This window comes from Leucopleurus acutus, assembly GCF_964270905.1.
Source record: "Leucopleurus acutus genome assembly, chromosome: 1".
Classification (NCBI taxonomy): domain Eukaryota; kingdom Metazoa; phylum Chordata; class Mammalia; order Artiodactyla; family Delphinidae; genus Leucopleurus; species Leucopleurus acutus.
Genome location: NC_139142.1, coordinates 5,218,240 through 5,240,597, shown reverse-complemented (window position 1 = coordinate 5,240,597; position 22,358 = coordinate 5,218,240). Strand labels below are relative to the sequence as shown.

The 22,358-nt window shown below is 45.2% G+C and overlaps 1 protein-coding gene across 2 annotated transcripts in view; it reads right to left on the bottom strand.

The window, feature by feature from the left end:
- The window catches only part of SETD3 (SET domain containing 3, actin N3(tau)-histidine methyltransferase), a 69,644-nt gene extending 50,461 nt beyond the window's left edge, over positions 1–19,183 (bottom strand). Inside the window, exons 1-4 of one of the 2 annotated variants that reach the window (XM_082849347.1) lie at positions 19,127–19,183; positions 6,691–6,800; positions 4,128–4,220; positions 1,775–1,923 (exon numbers count right to left, since the gene is read on the bottom strand). In XM_082849347.1, coding sequence (XP_082705473.1) covers positions 1,775–1,923; positions 4,128–4,220; positions 6,691–6,793 — 345 coding nt within the window. In that variant the 5' untranslated portion in view covers positions 6,794–6,800; positions 19,127–19,183. Of the gene's footprint in view, positions 1–1,774; positions 1,924–4,127; positions 4,221–6,690; positions 6,801–6,913; positions 6,954–19,126 lie in introns of those variants that run through there. The other variant, XM_082849346.1, reaches the window with a different exon arrangement.
- Positions 19,184–22,358: the final 3,175 nt, after the last annotated feature.

Sequence of the window (22,358 nt, the reverse complement as noted above, 5' to 3'; positions counted from 1 at the left end):
AAAAAATCAAAAAAGCAATTCGAAGCAAATATAACAATTTGGGAATAGAGCACAAGGGTGCTTATTTATTCTTTGCTGTACTTAAGTTCTAAAAACAAAACAAAAAAAAATTCTACCTCCAACAAAAACCCTAACCTGCCAGTGTGAATTGCTATTGAGTTTCTGAAGCTAGAGTAACATTCCTTCCTCCACATGCTTGACCTTAAAGCACACGGATACCAGCGAAAGCACAAGCCCGTAAGACATACATTGGTTACTAATTTTTTCCCAAGGCATTATCTCACTACTTTGGCAACATGAGATGCTTCTTTCAGGAAGTCCTGTCCATGTGTCTATACTGCCTAAAGCATGCACATCAACATAGTACCTTGAGTGTGGTGATGGTGTCACGGGTATATGCATATGTCCCAGCTCATCAAAACATATACGTTAAATATGTGTGATTTTGTATATCAATTATGCCTCAATAAAGCTTAAAAAAACATGCACATAGTGAAGACGGACCACCGCTAAGATATTCTGGGCAGCATCCATACTAATGATGCTTCTCATCAGAGATGAGAACAAAGTGTGACAGCTGGTTTACTCTTGCCATTTACCAATGTCTACTATTTATTTTTATGTGTGTCTCATCCCTTACTATATCAGCCTCATGAAGGAAGAGATCCTGGTGTTTTGGGAAGCATGGTATAATAACAAGCAAGGTACTATTCACACACTAGATATTTAACAGGTATCTAATAAACCAGTGTATGGTTTATCAAGGTATCACTGAAAAGTAAACTACGACTTGACCAGAGATGCTGCTGGAAGTTTGAAGGGACCCAAATAAATAACATCCATTTCCTCCACCCAAGTTCTGAACCAACTGAGAGAGACACAAGAATACAACAGATGGTGACACAAAATATCACCTACGGAATCCCAGAATTAGACAGACTCCCCACCTAGTTACAGGCAGGACTGGAGCCCCGACAGGCCTCCCCACGTGTGGCCTGCCCTGTAAAACTCCCAGGGTGGAGAGAGCAGGGGAGAGAACACATATGGCAACCAGCTCCCACGGAGAAAAAGGCCAAGCCCAGATCCTTCTTCCAGAACCATCAGATCGTTACACCTCCTCTCTAGGAGCGGCATGATGAGGGCCAGAGAGAGGCCTAGAGCCCCGCCGGGGGCTGCTGCTCCCTTCATCTGGAAGGAAGGACCGAGAGTGGAGAAGAGCTTTGTCCCTTAGCACATGGATATTTCTCTTCTTCTTTCCCCTCCCCTCTGCTGCTGCTGTCTCCGTAAGTGGTACCTCCAGCCACTCAGTTACCCACTCCAGAAAACCGGTCCGCATCTCGACACTGCCCACCCTCCACCCCACCCACATCCAATCCATCACAGGGCCCTGTGTGCTCTTCCTCCAAACCACCCAAGCTCACATCCTCCTCTTCACTCAAATCTCAAAATCCCGCGAGACATGTTCTCTGGTCTCCTAACAGAGGTTCGGAGATGTGACCCGACTTGCCCCACTCACTGGCTGATAGCACAGTTCCAAGGAGGACAACCTGGGAGGGGCTGTCTAGAGCCCTGGGCTGAGGCCCCTCAGGACCACGGGGCCAGCCGGGAGACCGCAGGTCAGGGAGAGGGAGGTGGGCTGCACGCTGCCGACACGCCCACAGTGTGCTCAGGACAGCCCGAGACGCCTGTCTCCAAGTCCTGGGCCCTCCACGCCACACCACCCAGATGCTCTTAGAGCCCGCCCCCCAGACCAGCAGCTCACCTACAAACTCACCTTGATATCTCTTGTCGCTCTCAAACCGAAGCCCTCTTCTTTGAAGTTCACCATTTCAAAACCCTCAACAGAGGCTCCATTTTCAGAGGCCCATTTCATTAGATCAGGAAAGTAATCTTCTCTTTTTCCATCAAAAGTAACAGACAGACCTATATCAATCCGTGTTTTAGAAAACAAGAGCTACTTTTAGAACATATCAGTCATGCTGCTCTCAGAAAATAAAAAACAGACCACTGGAACTAACTACCTAGAAATAGTAATAAGACTCCGATCTTGAAAAAAAAAAAATCAAAACTGACCACCAGATGTCACAGTACATACCTTAACTAGTGACAGGAAAGGTGAGTTAAAATCCTGAACGCCCTGCTGGTTACAGAGCAATAGCTGCTGGTCCCAGGTGATATGAATATTGGCGGTCAGGTTCTATTAGGTGCAATAACAGGGATGGGGAAAGCCTTCATGACCACTGCAGGTTCCTAGAGCAACCTGCCATCTCTCATGTGCACACTTGCTTTAACAAAACTCCCACAAAAACAAAAATCAGTAGCTCACATACATACATGCACAAGGAGACGTCTGTAAGGAGGAGCCCTAGACCCTGATTCTAAGAGCACAAAACTGGAACGCTCTGAATTTCGTCCAGCAACTTAAATGAGCAGCATCTATATGTATCACTGTAAGCGAAACACAAAACTTAACGCTGGTTTTCTGAAAGTCCAGTAGTATGATACCATTTACGTAAATTGTTAAAATACCAATTACTACCATCTATTTGTATGGGGTTATATATGAAGCAGAAACACATTCACTGTAAAGACAACGCCCCCCGAGGGGGAGGGGAGGGGAGAGGAGGGAGTGGGATGGAAGTGTGGGGCTTCAGCTGTGCCTGAAACGCCTAATTTCTTAAAAACAAATATAAGAACCAATCAAAGCACGGAGGGAGGGGAAGAGATCGGACCAGTAGGTGAGAAGGAAGGAAAGAAGAACTTGAACCCACAAGACTCTGGCATGTATCCAATTGAGATAGTAGCTGCTTAGGTGTTATTTTCGGCACTTTTCAGCACGTTTGAAATATCAAAAAAGATGAAAAGCCATGCATAGGAAAAATCATTATTTTTCTGAGGAATAAAGAGAGAGGAACAGGAGCTTCGACCACATGAGGTGCTGGGCACAGAACCCAGCCCAGGGCCTGTGGCCATGTCCCCAAGATACAATTCATGGTTAACTAGATCTGTGAAGCAGGACTGCCTGGCCTGACGCCGTGCCAGGCTAGGTCTGCAAAGGTACCTGCTAAATGGAGAAAACTGATTTTGTTAGGGATACTCTAGAAGAGAATTTACTCTTCCCTTATTGAGAACTAGTGAACGCTCTAACTTCAGTGCCAGTTATAGTAAATGGTCTCTACTCAGCACAGAAACTCAGGATATAAAAAAACTTTTCAGCAACCAATTTGGTGAGCCAGGATTAGCACAGTCTACCATTTAATGCAAATTAACACATTATAAAAGAACCCGTCCCCATTGAGGGTTTGAGACTATCTAACCTAAAGACTGCATGTTTGCAGATGTGCATGGGAGAGCGGTAAAACTACTCCCTAAGAGGGCAAATACAAAACAAACCGTCTTCCCACTAACTTTCATGGCAATAAATAAAAGGGGAGTCAAAGAAGTTCTCTCATCCTTCTGAACGCAGGCTCCTTATTATGCTTTCTCCTTCTACCTTCCGTGTGGCCTGCATACAAATCTACTTTTTGTGCTTTACAGCACAAAAACAATAGGTATATTGAATACGCTTTTCCGAATTGACACTTGGCCCCATTGCCAGCCTGACTGGGAATCATTAAGATGCCTACTGAATACACCCTGGAAAAACACAGCTTGAGAAATATAACTACATCTCTTATTAAATCAAGACATATTTGAGCTCATTGTAAATCTTGACAAGACACTAACCAATCCGTATATATTTGTGTGTTGACCACACAACACCATGTACTGGCCTCAAACCCTAAAGGAAACACAGGATGCAAAAACAAATTTAAATATGTATTTCATAAAATAAAAAAAATGAAAGTTATACCATCTTAGTCCCCAGATAGAAAAACTGTCCCTGCTGAAGCTCAACATTTTTATCCCTTCCAAAGCAGCAAAGGCACCTCAAAAATGGGGAAAATCCTGATGGATTCCCAATGTAGTTTCCCTCCCAATATCTAGGAGCCCTTCTACAACCACCACCCAGACAGGCACGGAGGCCTGAGGGCTGATGCCGAGACCTTCATTCTCAAAGCCTCTCTGCTTATGCCAGGTTTCCACAGGATATTATTAAAATGTGATGATCATTTGAGGAAATTTACCTTTTTGTTTTTTTCGTATTTTCTCAACTAGAGACCGGATCTGCACATACTCTTCCCATTCTTTTCCTGGGCCAGGGGCAGGACTACTGCATTCTGTAACACAAAAACCATGGCACCCAAACATTTCTTTCAGCTTAACCTGTTAGTCTTCAGAAGAAAGAGGATCTGGGTTTTGTTGTTGCTGTTGGTTTCTTTTTAAAGGACAAAGGTATATAGCCGTGATGACAGAGGTGAGAAGTATAAACCAGGTATACTTTTTTTTAATTAATTAATTAATTAATATTTGTTTTTTGGCTGCGTTGGGTCTTCGTTGCTGCACGCGGGCTTTCTCTAGTCGTGGCGAGCGGGGGCTCATCTTCATTGCGGCGCGCGGGCTTCTCATTGTGGTGGCTTCTCTTGTTGCGGAGCACGGGCTCTAGGCAAGCAGGCTTCCGTAGTTGAAGCATGCAGGCTCAGCAGTTGTGGCTCGCGGACTTAGCTGCTCCGCGGCATGTGGGATCTTCCCGGACCAGGGCTCGAACCCGTGTCCCCTGCATCGGCAGGTGGATTCTTCACCACTGTGCCACCAGGGAAGCCCATAAACCAGGTGTACTTTTTAAAGCACGTAAACCCTCTGAAACCACCCAGGCCACATATTACACTGTGACCACAGGACACAGGTGTGAGCACCTAACTTGCATCTACCCCATTCTTGCTGCTCTGATCAATTTTCCTCAGAACACTCATAACAGGAAAATCTAAAAAGCTAAGCTAAAATGCAAAACATTTTCCTGAAAACTCTTGTGGATGGTGAAAAGAAGGTATATTAAGAGTCAACATTTTTTTCTAGTTAAACTCCATAACAATGATTCCCTAAGGGAACCAGTTAAATTGGACATAAGGACAATTAGTCAACAAACATTTCACATCCTTGTGTAAGGCTCTATAATAAGCACTCTGGGGGAGTTACAAAAAGAGATGGCACAGTTGCCGCTAAAAAAGAAGCTAAGATTCTGTCAGGCCAAAACCGAAAGACCTACCCGCTAAGACCGGAGCCATGGCAGTGGAAGGCCGCACCCCGGGCACCCGGCCTGTCAGCGGCCCTGACCTTTTAAGACAGTATCAGTTTAAAGAGAGAGACCCCGACCACATTCCTGATAAACCTCCTGGCCCCCTTTGTTCCCCCCAGAGGAGACTAGATGTGGTAAATAATCAACAGGGGTTGTGGGGGTAGGAACTGGGAGATGGGGACTGACACATACACACCATTGATACCATGTATAAAATAGACCACTAATGAGAACCTGCTGTATAGCTCAGGCAACTCTACTCAATGCTCTGTGGTGACCTAAATGGGAAGGAAATCCAAAAAGAGGGGATATATGTATATGTATAGCTGATTCATTTTGCTGTACAGTAGAAACTAACACAACATTGTAAAGCAGCTATACTCCAATAAAAATTAATTTAAAAATTAATAATAATTAACAATAACTAGTTATGCATTGACTCATAACTTAGGTTAACCAGTCTTACTTCACTCTTCCATCAACAAACACTGACTGAGGCCCCAGAATACAGGAGCCTGTCCTGAGGCCGCCTGTAGTCCAGCAAGAGAGACAGGTGGGGGCGGGCAGGTACAGCCGTGCTCTGTGGGAGCCCACACTGACCTTCTGGGGGGCTCCCCACAGGGGCGATGGGAGAACTCAGGGAGGGACCTGACCCTGACTCAGTTGCTGCCTGCCTGCCTGCCTGTGTCAGGGAAAGAAAGCGCAATTTTTATTTGGGGGTTAGCCTCTCACATAATCTAAAATAAGGGGCCAAGAAAATGAGACAAATGTAGTTAGTTAATAGAGTGACCACGGCTAAATCTGAAACATACAGAGCACCAACTTAAATTCCAATTTAAAGAAAGAAGTTACCAGCTTACACTAACTTGCTAAAGCAAGTATTGGCACTTAACAGATACTTAATTTCCTAGAGCAAGAACGGATAACCTCCATACGTGAAACTGGAAAACTATTACGAATCACTGAAAGTAAAGGGGAGGGAGCCCAGTTCCTACGTTTGCTCTCTGAGCGGCACGCTGCGCTCACCTCTGGCTTCACGGCCCAATGACCTTCAACCTTCACGTGCCGTAGCTCACATGGGGCTCAAGACACTCTATTTACTGATGCAAACACTGCGACTCAGCAGAGTTAAGGAACTGGTCCAAGGCCACACTGTTAAAAAGCAGTGGAGTTTGGCCTGGCCCACCGGTGCAGGCGGGGGGTGGTTATCTACATTCATTCTTTCTGTCGTCCAAGCCTCCTTTAACCATAGTTACAGTTGGTACCGCACCTGTTAGGTAAAAGTTACCTGTTGGAACCTGTTGGTACCGTACCTCCATTTTTACAGGCAGGGAAGCTGCAGGCTGGGGAAGATCTGTAATGCGCCAGGTCCCATGGCTAAACAAGCTGCGATCTGAACACAAGCTTGTTTCACCTCCTGCTCCCCAGACCAGGGACCCCCACGCGGTGCATGGGTGTGAGGAGAGAGACACACGTGTCCCACACAGAGGCGGGAAGGCCGAGCCGAGACTTACTCTGCAACAGCTCACTGGTTAGGTTCAAGGTTTCCTTCGGGGACACGCTTGCCGTAGCACCAGTGCCTGATTTCTGCGTTTTTACTCGACTCTTCTTACCCATTTTCTGACTACGGAGAAGAAAAAGAAAAAACAAAGAGAAAGCATTACATTTCCAAAGAACAAAACTGAGTAATAAAACGTGGCACAGCAGTGGCTCGGCCTTGAGACATTAAGATCTTACCTCAAAGGTGCCATATCCTGAAGTTTCCCTCCAGAAAAAGCAACGTGTAACTAATACTAGTATTTGGAGGCACTCAAATGTGAAAAAAAAGCTGCTTTGTAGTCTCTGGAAGAAAAGTTCGTTCCTTTTCACCTACAAAAACTACAGTAGAAGCAAGATTTACTCTAGAATTTTTTTCAAATTACATAGACTTCATTGTATATCCTAGTATTCTGTGATACTACATAGATAGAAGTTACATCTACATTCATGTATCACAAACTATCACATGGCCACAAAAACCTATATATTCTCTCCTCCCTCTGCTTTAAACGAATAATTTCCCATAAAGAGTAACTATATCATAAGCAACAGATTAGACCCTCTAGACACATGCTGAAGACATTTTAGAGATCAAAGAAACTTCAGAGAGCTAATTCAATTCCTTAATCTTGCTTCAAGGAAAATCCAAAGTACCTTGCCCAGGGTTTCACAGGAAGTCGATGGCAGACCCTACCCTCGAAAGAGGTCTCCACTGCCTCCCAGCCTGGCACTTCAACCACCCTGGAGCCCTCAATGGTCTAACAAATAAGAAATGGCCAGGATATGCCACAAGCAGATGAGACAGTGGGACAGGGGATGCACCGATAGATGCCGGGCAGAGATGTTTATAACATCTGTCTGAAAACATTTTATAGCAGTGAGTCAGGAGATGTGTCTTGAAGAAAGAAAGGGACTGGGATGTATGAAGAAAGGGTGGGCAACTCAAAGGCAGGGCAGGAATGAGGGAAGCACATGGCAGGGCAGGGGGCACAGCACCCCAGGTGGAGAGGTCTCTGTGGGGAGCGGTGGGAAAGAGGACCCCAGCTGCAGTAGGGCTGCAACTGTTGTCTGAGGACTTTGATCTGAGCATTCCTCCTAAGACAGAAGCGCTTGAGGATGACAACCCAAGAAGACGGAGAGAGATCCCCCCAGAGAAGCCACTGGAGCCACCCACACTAATGAATACCACACACCACGATGATGCTCCATGGACCCCTCGCCAACAAGCTACAATTAATCTCAAGGGAGAACCAAAAGGCGAACTCTGACCTACTTGTTTTTTACAAAGAGAAATGACTATTGTAGTGTGGAGAGCTGTGATGGGACAAAAGGTTGAAAATGCATATTCTCCTGCAGCCTAGCTGATCACTGATTCCACTGCAATGACTCCATGCAAATACAGGCCATGCTAAAACAACAGAAAATAGCATTCTATTAAAGGGCTATCTTATGTAGCTTCTCTGATGCGTCTGATGCATGAAGTATACTTTGTAACTTACGTATCTACATAGCCTTCTAAAACACAAGAGTGGAACACATAGTGCCAGGCACCCTGGAACAAAAGTGAACAGATAACAATACCTAAAACTTCGGCAGCAAAGAGAATTAGTTATTTTGAGATCAAAAGCAGAAGGAAAAAAAAAGTGTGGGGTGGGGGGAGCAGGCGGGGGAATGGTTTAAGCACCTTTCCTTAAGCTCAAGGACTAAACGAGAAGGAAGCTCCCGGGTTTACTAGCTCACGGCTGAGAGCCCTGGACAGAGCACCTGCCGCTCTTCTTTGCACCAGGCCCTCTCCACATCTACCAACGGCATCTCTGCGGAGGACCACTGAACTTGACCTGAAAACAACTAAGACTACCAGTAAGCCTGGAAAGTAGGGCTTTAATCACACTTCCAAATATAGCGTGGCAGGAAGAACTGTGAAGCCCGCTGTCAGAGATGGGCTTGCCGGCCTCTCCCTGCCAGCGTGACCTTCTGTGTGTTAGGCGTCAACTCAAAAACATCACTCAGATAGTAACTCCAAGACCCTTCCCTCCTCTTAGCAGGCCTGGGGCACAGTGAACCCAAGGCAGCCGCGCCCCGCCTACACCAGTCTCCCCAGCACGAAGACCCGAGGGCTACAAAACAGGCTTCTTCACTCTGCCTGCAGCCCCTTTCCCCTCCCCACCCCAAGTCTTCCCTCAGGAATCCCTCCAACTCCCATCACTCTCTGGCATCTAGATACCTGTCCTGAAATAACAATCGTTAATTAAAGCAGCAGCAGTAGTGACCCTGTGTGCAGTCCTTAACCTCTGCCAGGCACTGGGCTAAGATCATCTCTTCATTTGATCTTCCCGGACACTCTAATCAGTAGGTATTAGCCTCACCTTTTAGATGACATTCTCAAAAAGGTGAAGTCCTCCATCTTTGTCCAAGGTTAGAGGTGCCTGTGCTCGGCCACTGCCCCACTGCTTCTGTGACATGCAGAGCAAAAGCACAGGGCTCCGCAGGGAGCAGGAGGGCGGACACGTCTTCCAGACCCGACACCGACAACATCCGGCCAAGTGGTAACACCCTGAGTATCTCAGGCCACCTGCTCATCTTGAATTCATCTCTTGCTTAGACTGTAAGTGTCCTGCATTCTCCCTGCCCAAGCCCACCCCTGCCACTTAAATCTGCCCCCACTGAGTAACAGGTACCAATATACAACACAGGTGAAACTTCAAAACACATCAGGAAATTAGCACCTGGGAGAGCAGCTGTCCTTGAACTTCATACACATGAAATTATACAACATGTAGGCTTCTTTTGCTCAACGCAAGGTCTTTCCATGGCTCTAAGGTGACACCTAAGCTCCCCAGCACAGCCCTCAGGGCCCTTTACTGCTTCACCCCATTTTTCTTGCCCGGCTTTATTCTTCCCATCACCGCTTACACAACACAGCTCTAGGATTTGCTCTTGTTCTCCCCTTTTCCTGAAATAAAGCTACCCTCTGCTAACCCTGTCTCCTCCTGGCAAAATTTTTCACATACTCAGTCAAAATGTCCCCCATGGCCTTGAGGAAATTCCGGGCTCCTCCATGCAGCCCTCACTTCCATGCAAATCTGTAAGAACGGGTCAAGTTCAAGGTGATTAACAGATGCTAAAGGCTTGGCTTACCTTGAGATCAGTCTTTTGGAATTCTCTTTGGACTGTTTCCCTCCCACAGGGATATAAGCCCTAAAGAGAGAAAGCAGCCTGCCCAGGTTAGACAGTAAGAATCTCCCAGTAGGCATTAACTCGCTTCTCAATTAAGGAGGGGTAGGGAGATGGCTGTCCTTCTCCCCAGGGGATGTACCTCCCTGGGGTACAAGACCCTAGGTCCAGACCAGCTCTTAATCTGTTCTACCCAGAAACCGGGTTGACAGTGACCTCACCCAGGAAAGCCTCCAGTCACTTGGACCCACTCTGTCCCGGAGCTCCTAATTACTCAGCCCCCGGCGCACTGAATCAGAGGCATGTCCTCAAGTGTGTACTTGAAGAACTAACATTTCTGGAGGGCGGGGGTTCTCTGTACCCAGTTCTATGGCCCAGCAGCCATTTTTCTGAACTTTACAGACGTCAATGTCTATAAGATTCATTTGCCTCTGGATTCGATATGGTTTGGCACCAATTCTTCTCGCATTTGTGTGACCAATGTACCACCAAAAGTACCTCAAAGGTGGTAGCCCCGCATTTACTTCTTTTCACCCCACAAAGCATTAGGCCCTCCTGCCACCCTCTGCCAGCTCCCTCAGCCCCTCGGCCCCATGCCATCCTCTGATCCACACGCTCCCTCTTCTCTGCGGCCTACGTGCCTTCAGCCCTTGGTGACGGTGTCTGAGTCTTGACTCAAACCCCAGCTCACCGACGGCCCCCTCCCCACTCCACACCCTGCAGAGCTCAGCCCTGGAGCCCCCACGGCCTCACGCGCTGTAGCTGACATCATTTATGTGCCTACCTCACCCACTGGTGTGGCTTTCTGTCTTGTGGCAGAAAAAACCCAAAACTTCCATTTCTCAATTATCTGTAGGGTCTAGTATGGTGCCACGGACACAGTTGAGGGTCAAATATTTGTTGAATGAAGGAAAATCTTATTTGAATTTACTAGTGTTACTTATGGGTAAGATTTATTTCCCATCACAATAGTAAGATTATACAGCAAGGAACCATTTTGATATATTCTCCCACCAGTAACAGAACAGTAGCCAAAATGAGACATTTACTTAATACTTAACTACTACTTCTAAGAACTAGGATGACTCTTAAAAGTCAAAACATAAATTTATACATATAAAATTCACATTTAAAAAATAGTTTCCTTTGGGAAACCGTAGTTTGTTGTTAGAAAAGCTTTAAGGTATTAAAGTTCATAAAAGAATCTCTCCAATAAACACAAACTGAATTTTTAAAGTGTTTTTGGTCTCTTAGAAAACCACCAAGCAGGAATAAGTCCATTTCCAATAGAAATGGAAGAGCTGCTACTCAAGCACAACTTCAAGCTCCAGGGGCACTTGTGACTGAGGGCACGAGCATCTGTACAGCTCTCTGCACTGGCCAGACACGTTCCCGCCACAGCCTGCAGAGGCCAGTGGTGACCACTGGCCTGGCAGGGTGCTCAGGCATGGCTATGACTTGGCCAAGAGCCCACAGCCAACAAGCAGCGGACCTACAGCTTCAACCTGAAACCCTGTGTTATATCCAGCACATTTGCAACTAAACAAGGTCTCCTACATCCACATGCCAGGACCACACCAGCTGCTGCAGAAGATGACCACAGCCAGATGAGGGACAGCCAGCCCTGCGGGCCACAAGGGTGAGGAGATGAGGACCCTGGACTCAGCCTGGATAACTCCTAAAATGTGCGGGCAAAGTAACCAAACAGAGAGGGGTAAGGAATAAAGTACAGGTAAAGAAGAAGGACTAGATGTTCAGATTCAGTCTGAGAAAGTGTTAGAATCCAGGCTGAGTGGTTTCCTAAACTCAACCCCCTTCTGCCTTGTTTAGCTAACAAAGATTTCCCCAACTTCATGGATTTAAAATAACTACCTACCCTGTTCATTTATGATTCAAAAACTTGTTACATACAATGAATAATTTTCATTGTGAGTTCAGCTGAATCCGGGGCTAGATTCCAAGTTTCAACAAATGAAAGAGCCAAATAGGTATCCTGAATATTCTTAGTGCTCTCAGTGGAAAAACAGTACCTATTAGTTTAATTCATCAATTTCCTACAAAGACCAAATATTTCTCTTCAATATTTATTTCAAATATGTATATTAGAAAAATACAAAGATGTGCTAAATTAGATATGTGTATGCACACACAAAGTTAAATGCCAAATTTTAGCCGAAGGTACAATGCTAAATGAAAGATTTTTTCCCCCAAAGTTTAGATCGAAAGCAGGTATAATTTGCAAATTCTTAATGAATTATCTGGGGAAAACAAATATACAGTAAAAAAGGACTTAAACAATACTTAAGACAAAAGAAAATAATATGCAGAAAAGCAATAGGATTGACAGGCAAAAGGATTCTACAGTAAACAATTACAGTGACAGTCCTTCAAAGGAAGGGGCATCTATAAAAAGAAACAGCAAGCTAAGAGTTCCACACATATCTACATTGCTTCACCACCAAGATATTTTAAAAATCTACAAAATCCTCAAAATCTGGCTCTTTATAACACCATAAACTATTTAGCAAGTCCATCAACAATCTCTCCACCTAAGAGATATAACAAACTTTAGAAAACAGTAAAATAGATGGCATATTCAATTATTATTTAAATTGCTGACTAATATGCAAGTGTCATCTGTAATCAACAACCACTTCTGACCAGTGAAGTGATTCTTTCACACATAATCTGCCTAAGTGAGGAGAAATAAGAACACAGTGCATTTAAGGAACTTGGCTGATGGCGTGGTGGGCGTGGTGAGGGGGATACTTAACCCATTTTTACAAAGTATACTTCACACCTACTGAACAGACTGAGATGGAATTCAGCTGTGTGGGGTTTTTTTTCTTTCCCCCAAAATTCTAAACGGAATGAATGTATATTTGCGATATTCTTGAGTTGCTTTCAACTAAATACAACTAGAATAAACATTTTTGATTATACTTATTTGGTAATTTGGTAAACCAGAAAACCTTAGCTCAAACCCAGCATCTGTTTTTCAATGTATGCTGCATCTTCCCAACTTTACAGCTGGTTTGACTAAGGGAGAGAATGGTCCTAGGGCTTCCTCCCACCTCAGGCTCCCAGCTGTAAACGGACTTGAAGGGAGTGTGAAGCCTGCCTAATCTTTTGGAGGAAGAAAAGAATCTCACTAAAATACTTCACAGGCCATTAGGATCAGATTACTACATACTGAATTAAATACACAAACTACAGGATGATGGCCTAGGAAAATGAAAGCACTCCCAAATTGAAAAGCATTTAACTGTGCTAAGCTCTCTCTCCTCCAAAAACTGATGAAGCATACATGGTCCTTGCGTTGGTACCATGTTAACTGAAATACTGGAAACACCTCTCTTTGCACAGTAGCAGGATCTAGTAACAGAGTCAAGCCTTACTAACTTATACAGGTTCAAGTGGCTAACTAGCACTCATCATTCCAATCTCTATCAAAGGAGACACTGATGTGTCACAGCTCAAAAGTACCAAGAAGTCAGGGCAAGCAGACAGGCGAGATGATGGAATTAATTTCAACTCAGTAGCTACATACATACCAAGATGAATGTAGACCTATAAGCTGCATGTAATTAAAATTTCAATCTTTATACAGAACAATCTGGGCTGTCATATATACATATATAGATAGATACGTAGATAGATACAGATATACACAAACTTGAGATTTAAACTTGCTCTCTACAATGTTTTTGCTATATTTCCACTAATACACATGATAATTTTAGAGACACTTAAAGCATCTTTGATTGACTTTTCAATACGTAATAGTCTTAGTTTTAAACTGCTATTGAATTAAGTTGTAAATACACTTAAAATGAGGCTCCTATTTAAAGGAAGTTGCAAAACAAACTCTTCATAAAGCAAAGAATCATTCAGTATCATGAATAACCATCTCCTATTATAGCTTTCTAAAAGAAAAATGTTAAGGGTGAAGGAACAGCTAGCTATAATCTGTCAAGAAATTACTTTCAAACCACCCACATTCCTCCCATAAGGATTCTAGATTCTAGAATTGTGGAACATCAGGTTTGGAAGAGACCTCTGGGGCTATCTGTGTTAACCCTCAAGCCTGAACATCTTTAAAATAAAGATATCTAATATTATGTAGCAGGTATGGTTATCAAAGTGCTTTGCTCTCCACTGCCAAATTCAACCCAAGGAGACGAGTCCCCAACTTACTGTGGTTCACGTTCAGATACTTCAACTCTAATACAGACGGTGCAAGCGCATACACATTCAGTAGAAACCTTGAATTTTTATCTTTTCCCAGGCTAGTGATATGCAGTGTGATACCCTCTGGTGATGCTGGGCAGTGGCGGCAAGCCTCAGCTCCCCACCGGTTACACGGAGCATGAGGGTAAACAACGAACACACTTACAACCCTTCTGAACAGACAGCCATTCTGTTTTTCACTTTCGGTACAGTGTTCAAAAAATAACATGAGATATTCAGCACTTTATTACAAAACAGGCTTTGTGTTAGATGATTTTGCGCAACTGTAGGCAAATTAAGTGTTCTGAGCGCTTTTAAGGTCGGCTAGGCTAAGCTGTGATGTTTGGTACATTAGGTATGTTAAATGCATTTTCGACAATGGTATTTTCAACACGCTATCAGGATGTAACCCCATCATAACTCCAGGAAGATCGGTATAGCTAACACTGCCTTACTTTTCTACCAGCCAAGTGAATGAGTGAATTCATGCTTGCATTCAGTGCACATTTCTTGAGTATCTAATATGAAATGCAGGGATAAGTGAGACGTGGTCCCACAGTCTTGAGGATAAGGTGGTAACCAACTACACCCTTTGTTACATAAACTGACCTTCAGCCAGATACATGTGCTACGTTAAACAACTGAGTTTTGGAACCTAAATGCAAATTATTCATGCTGTCACGTTGTTTGTTTCTGGGCTGTTGAACCTGTGTGTGCCCTGGGGCAGGCCCCCAACATGACCGTCTTCATCATAATTGCATCATCAGGCATACTTCCTATATCAGGAACTGAGGTAAGCATTTTACACACTAGACAAAGAAAGATATTATGCCCACTTTACAGATGAGAAAGCCGAAGTTTAGTGAGGTTAATAAATTTATGCAGCATGACAGACAGCTAGTAGCACAGCCTCATTAGCACAGCTCGATGTCAAACGTCACTGATGCCCAATAGTATTTCATGGATTCAGTGCAAAACCAACCCCCTTAGAGAGGCTCTGAAGGTTCATTATCTCTGAAATTCTAAATAACAGTATTCCTTTGCAGTTGTAAAACATACCATGTAAACCTTTTACCCCTTTGGCCTTTTAAAACTATAGAGTCATTATGCTGGCCTTGTCCAAATACAAAGGAGTGGCCTCAGCTTAAATTTGGGACATGAACAAAACTTCCAAATTTTATGATAAAGGCAACTTTCATGAGTATTTTTCAACACTAACCCTTACTTTCTCTTAACTGTGCTTAACAGAAAACTATTGATACTGAAGAGTCAGGCCTATTTTCTGAGATTGAAACCTTAAAGGTTTGGTCGTAGAATTTTTAGACCTTGTTATGTTCTAATGAAGTGTATCGTAAACAAAGTGGAAAGTGAAATTCAGGATGGTAGATAGGTAATAAGGCTAAAATACTGCATACTTATTAAGAGTTCTATGTAGACACCTGCTTATCTAATTCTCTAGACAATTTTTTAGTCCTTCTAAAAAATAGTGAAAGCACTTTTTCCTGCCCTGTCCCTCTGCCCCCCGTCCCTCTGTACCCCCATTATTCAGCCTACACATGTAAGAGGTTAAAATTTTACTCTGGCTTGGTAATCAGTATCACTCAGCTCCCTTTCAAAATCTTAACTTCAGAGCTGGACTTGTCTTCCATTGCCAGTCAAGAGTGTTTGGACTTATCTTGATTATTAATTAACTTCTACCTGGAAAGGACTTGAATAAGAAAAAAATGTTCAAAGTCTTAACTTTGGTATTTGAATTTTATAATCATTTGGAATCATTTTTCTTCCATTCAAATATATTTCAGTTGAAAATTGTCAATAGCTGTGTTTGTACCTCTGGTTTTACGATCTGTTTACTTCTAAACCTAGAAGAAACTCCCAAATGGAAATGGAGTCTACACAGCTAATCTCTGGCTTGAGTTACTGAATGAAGTTAACAACAAAAAGGATTCTATTCTGTTAATCAACTTTTTCCCCATAAGACTATTAAAATGACTTGAAAAAAAAAAACAAGTCTCAACTTCTTTGTAATAAAATGTGTATTAATATTTTGTTAGAAATTTATTTTTACTTTGAGAATATTATGTAAATTATATATGCAGATCAAACTATTTAACAATCTCCAATTTTATGAGTAGGAAAATGAGATGACATAAGGAAATCCAACGTACAGAAGTCAATTTTGTCAAGTAAGGTACACTTGTATATGCAACAAAAGTGAAAACCAGAAAAATTTAAAAGCCAAGGAATCCTTAATCTGACACCCTTAATATGACTCAGAATGAACTGATACCCAAGATAAACACTTCTTCAACTGTAGCAAGAAAAAAAGGATGCACAGCAAATCAAAATACTCTTTCTGATAAATTAATGGGCCCAAATATAATTCTTGTTCATTGAGAAAACAAATTAACTGGCCACAAGCAACTTCCAAAGTACCATAAGAATAAAGATATATTCACTCTTCACTATTCTGTTAAATATGTTTAATGCCATAGTAATAAATGACTCCATTTCCTTTGTGCGGGAACAAAATCTAGGTCCCACTCCCAGGACTGAGGTACACGAAGAGAAAACACACTTGAAACTCTTCCTCCCTACTCCTCACAGAAGCCAGAGAAGACAAACCAGTTTCTAAAGATAAAAAAAACCTCCCAGTGATAGATATTCATCAAACTACACCAAAAAAGATACAGTATTATTAGTTACATTTCTAAAAGCTACTGCAGATTAGTGATAAGAAAAAAGGAGACTATGTAATTCAAACATTTTGAGAGATTTGGAAAGCTTCAAACTAAACTGACATCTAGTAAAAAGAAAGAGAAACCCTGAGCCAGGAGGTAAGGTTTTCATTCATATTTTTACTAAAATTCCACGCGCCACCGAGTAGGTACCTGGTTCCCATTGAATTCAATGATTATCTGCTAAATATTTACTGCGAGCAGACTCCAGCGTACTGTAGATACTCTCCTCCAGCTGTCATCTCCTTTGCCATTCTCTTCTGGATCATGAGAGCGGCAAGTTTTAAGGAAACGGTTGTGACCAGTTATCAGAGCTCTCAGAACAAAACAGTTTTCCAGGGGTTGAACTTTAGAATGGATAACTATTTCAGTACAACCTTCACAGCTCTCTCAGTTTCCAGTGGCTTCTAAAGCAAAGGTTTAATCGTCACTGAAAACGGGGCCTAAGTGTTCAGCAAGTGTTACTTTCTTCCTGACAATCTTATTGCACTCCTATCAACAGAACTGAACAGAAACTTTCATTTCTACAGCACACGTAGACATAAATGTTTTAATCTGCGAGTCCAACACCATTCCTATCCCAGGGATCACTGGAGAAGAGATGAGAAGCAGCAACCATTTTACTCGTTCAGACTAGAGTTTCATTTCAGACATTAAGTTACAACTTTGAATATATATAAAAGAGGGCAGACAGGAAGGGGTAGCAGAAGGAAAACACAGGCCTTTGGGGCCCAACAACAAGCTGTTCTGCGGCTCTCTGAGAACTTGGCTTTTCAAATTACTTTCCTAGGCCCGAGAAAAACTCCTTAAAATGCTGGAACTTTTCCAAACTATCAATCACAGCAGCCCCAGCAACTAATGTGCTAAGATGAGACTGCATACATAGTAGACTCTGTATGGACACAATATATCATGGTTCAAGTAAGTCTTGACAAATTTTAAGGGTACAGAGGAAAGCTGCGTTTATTTTGCTATATTCTTAAGTTAAATTCATTCACTTAAAATGGTAAGAAAAACCTTTCCAAAATTATTTCTGGTTCCTTCAGTTTTGAAATAGCAGTAGGGTCATTTTGGAGAAAAAAATCGGGGAGGAAGAGGTTATCATCTACACACGGCAAAATTCAAACTTCTCAGTGTCCAGTTCTGCCAGTTCTGCCGAACGCATACAGCTGTTGTAACCACACCACAATCAAGCTCTGTGCAGATCCATCACTAAAGGGTTAACTCTTCGGAGGCTCTTAAAAGCAAAATTCACCTGTCAACATACTTTAGAAAGGATTTTTTCTTTCCAAACATCACCTCCTTCATTTGGAAATGCAAGACGTCACCTCCTTCATTTAGGATCCCAAGTGATCCTACACCAGTCAACACACGGCAGGGGTAAGCCCCCCCCTCCCCCGCCGCAAGTGGCGCCCAACGCTAATCGGCTCCTCCCCCGCCCGCCCACCCCCCCCCACCCACCCCACCCCCCACCCCCGAGCAGACACTGGGGATAGAGGATACACAGTTGCATCGCCAGGCTGGAGCCACGAGGAGGAAGAGTTTGATGCTGGAATGACAAACTCCAAAGCACTGAATTCTTCTCCCTAGTAGGGCACGGAGCGTGGGGAAGATGGCCAGGGCGCGTGGGAAGAAACATGACCTATTTTCAACGACTGTTTTTATAACTGGAAATTGAGGGAGAGAAGCAGGGGCTAGTCCCCGAGCACCCCCGAGGGCACCTGAGGTTTGGAGAGAGGAACATGAGAGCCACACCGTCCTCGCCTAAGCAGCCGAGTGACGACAGGAGGGAGGGAGGGAGAGAGGAAGGAAACGGGTGCGCGAGCCAGCCCCACGCAGAGCCGAGCCGACGAAAGCGAGAGGGACCGACCCCGGCCCCACCCGGTGGGTGCCGAGGGGCCGGGCGCTTCCTGCACCTGCTGCCACCTCTGGGCGGGCAGAGCGGGGAACGGAGCTACGGCCGCCGGGAAGGGACGCTGGGTAGCGGTGAGCGCGCCCCCGCCCCAGGAAGGCCGGAGGGCAGAGACCGTGCGGCGCCCTCCGACCTCGCCGGGCCCCCGGCACCCAGCCTTGCCCGCCGGGCCCCAGGGCGCACACCGACCCCTGCACCCTGGGCCCAGAGCGGCCGGCGGGGCGCGGGCCGGACCACGGCCGAGGGGCGCCGGCCGGGGTTGGGGGCAGCCTCGCAGCACTCTGGGCGGTGGGGGGGGTTGCGACGCGAGTCTGCCCCGCGGGCCACGCGCGCGGAGGGGCCGCCGCCGGCACTCACCTGCCCGCTTGCCCCTTCGCGCAGCGGCGGCGGCGCCACACTCCGCCGGGACCCACAGTCCACCTCAACCAAGCCCCAGGCGGTGGCGGCGGCGGCTGCGGCCGGACAGGAGGGGGCGGGACCGCTGCCTGAGACGGCCCCGCCGCCGCGGCCCAACCCGGTTCCGCCCGCCCCAGGCCCCGCCCCCGAGCCGCCGCCGCCGCCGCCTATTGGCCCGCGGTTCAGTCGCATGGGCGCGGCACCGCCCCACCGCCCCCCGACCGTTCCGCTCGGGTTCCTGCCCAGCCATTGGGCCGGCGGGCTCCGGGGCCAGAGCGGCCTGCTCGGCCCCCGCCAGGTTCCGGGCCATAATTGGCTGGGCTGAGCCCATGCCCGGGCGTTAATTGGAAGACCGGCACCCCGAGCCCCGCCTCTCGCGCCCAAGTTCCGTTAGCAGGTTCGGTTGCTCCCGAATTCCCTCTCTCCGACGGGATGGGCCCTCTGGTGGGCTCCTCCTCCCTCACGCAGCGACCGCTGACCCGCGGGGAGGGGCCAGGAGAAGACTGGCGGCTCGTTCCACGTTTGAGAGCTCTACTTTCTTCTCATTGGTTGACAGGCGTCCCTCCGGTCGCTTATTTCTAGTCCCGGACGCAGCGCGATGACGTAGATTTCCCGACATTCCACGTCCAAGATGGCCGCAGTCAACAAGGAGAGACGTTGCTAAGGGGCTTGCCTGAGGCGAGGGGTGAGTGACCGACGGACCGCGGGCAGCGCCACTCAAGTCCCGCGTACCTGGAGGTCGGATTAGGGTATGGCCACCTGCCTCCATCCGCTGGCGGAGTCTCTCTTTCCGGCTTCCGCCTCCCTCCGCTACCCCCCGGGTGCAGATCGAAGTTAGCGGGCGACGGCGGGGCCGCGAGACGCGCTCCGGGAGAGGGTCTGAGGCGCAGGAGCGGGTCAGGGAGGCCGGCGCGGACCGTAGAGCAGGTAGCGACGCTCCAAGTGAAGGGCGGTTAGGGTTCGGGGACTTTCTGGAAGGTGGGGAGAAAGGGCAGGGGTCTTAGGCGCGCACACACTCAGCGGTACAACCGAAGACTACCCACTTCTTTCCGGTTATTTCGCAGTGTGTTGGTCCCAACCTTGGTAACGCCTGAGACTTTGGGTATCGTTCCACATCTGGGGTACTCTGACTTCGGAACCTGAAGACCCGTGTAACAAGGGTGGGACTAGGAATGAGGAAAAGGCACTTCCGCGGTTAGTTTCGTTTTTGCCGACACATCACGCTTACCGACCCTCTCCTGGGTTGTTTGGTTTGTTACCAGAGGAATTGTTCTTTAGAAGGTTGAGGCGTAAGGCAAGAGGATATCTAAAAGCTCTCAGACTATTCCCCGCACAAAGCATGGTCGGTAGCGCTCCCGAAATTTGGCTTGCCAGTCAAACGGAGCTTTCGCTAAATTTTCTGACGTTAGGAACGGCTTCTCACAGCATTTAGTTGAAGATGGCCTGTTTTATGTTTTTCAGGTAAACTTGATAATGCTTGTGTATCTCTTGTGTATCGTTAAAGATACCTAGCACACTGCCTTACAATTCTGGCGCTGGTTAAGGTTTGTATGAATGATGTTGCTAGAATGAAAGCTCCACGAAGGAGCTTTATATCCTCAGCACCTAGAGCACTGCCTGACAGATAGTAAACTGTCTTCATTGCTGAATGAATGGATGGATGATGGTAATAGTTGCGGTATTGATAGACATTTGGTTAAGATTCTTAGTGTTCTTAGATGCCTGCTTGTTAAATAATCTTGACTATGAATGTAATAGTTATCCAGGATTGCTTTGTTTCTTCAGAGTGACTACCGTTGGTGTCTAATTTTAGTTTTGTTTTTTTTTACTTTTGTCTCCTTTTGATTATCTTTTGATGCTTTGTTGAGAAACATTAGTTGATTCTTGTATAAAGCATGTTAAACATTCCATTTTGAAAACGCAGTTTACACCAACAAGCAATAAAGAAACATTTTACTTGCTAATGAGATCGTTAACTCTTAAATGCCATTTCTAAAATTGAACGTCATAAAGAAAAACAATGGTCATAGTTTTGGCTTACAAAATAAATTGTTCGTTTCAGGAGATTATATTTGAAAGCAATGAGAGTTTGCTAAGTATCTAGAAGGAAAAATGTTTTGTTGTCTCTAAAACTAGGTCAAGACAAAATCAAGAAGGATTAAGTTCAAGGTAATTGAGGAGATTATAAAGAATATCTAATTGGATTACATCTAATTCTATTTTCAGGGTCAAATAAATGATATACCAAAATACATGCAGATAAGATTGTGAAATTATTGTTCATAGGTTTTGAGGAATCTTAAAAGTGCAGTTAATGATAGAAGACTGGAGTCTGATAAATGTGTCAGTTTTTGCAGAGAGCAATTGGGTGGCTTTGGATGCTAGAGCTTATTAGTAATCTGTTTTAGAGTCTTGTTGGGACAACAAGAAGAGAGCTTCTAAGTACTTGGGAAAAAGGGCTCATACCCTCAGACCAACAGAGCTTCAGTTTAAGAAAACCAGGTGACACAAATCATGTTTTCTTTTGTTATAAGTTTACTAGACTGGTGGTGGATGGGGGATTGCTAGACATGAGTCTATTTAGATTTCCTTAGGACGCTGAACATAATCCCTCTTCCTATCCTAATAGACACAAGAGAGAAGTATACTGGGTAAGGTCTAGTTAGATGGATATATGTCCGTTCAAATTACCAAACCCCAAATGCTGATTAATGGGTTGATGTCAACCTGAAGAGAGGTCTTTAGCGATAAGTTGCAGGGCTCTGGCCTTGCCCTTACTCTGGTTAGCACTTTTTTTTTTATTACCAACTTTAAATATATGAGGCATGCTTCTCAAATTAATAAATGCACTCAAAACCTGTAGTGATAGTTAGCCAGTACGTTAGATGGCACTCAGGATTCAAGAGTTCTTAAAGGCTGAAATTATAGACCAAAACTAACAAGATGTAAATTTGCCAGGAATTATTAAATTTATCAAAACTCAGTTGTGGGGCTTCCCTGGTGGCACAGTGGTTGAGAGTGTGCCTGCCGATGTAGGGGACATGGGTTCGTGACCCGGTCCGGGAAGATCCCACATGCCGCGGAGCGGCTGGGCCCGTGAGCCATGGCCGCTGAGCTTGCGCATCCGGAGCCTGTGCTCCGCAAGGGGAGAGGCCACAACAGTGAGAGGCCCGCGTACCACAAAAAAAAAAGA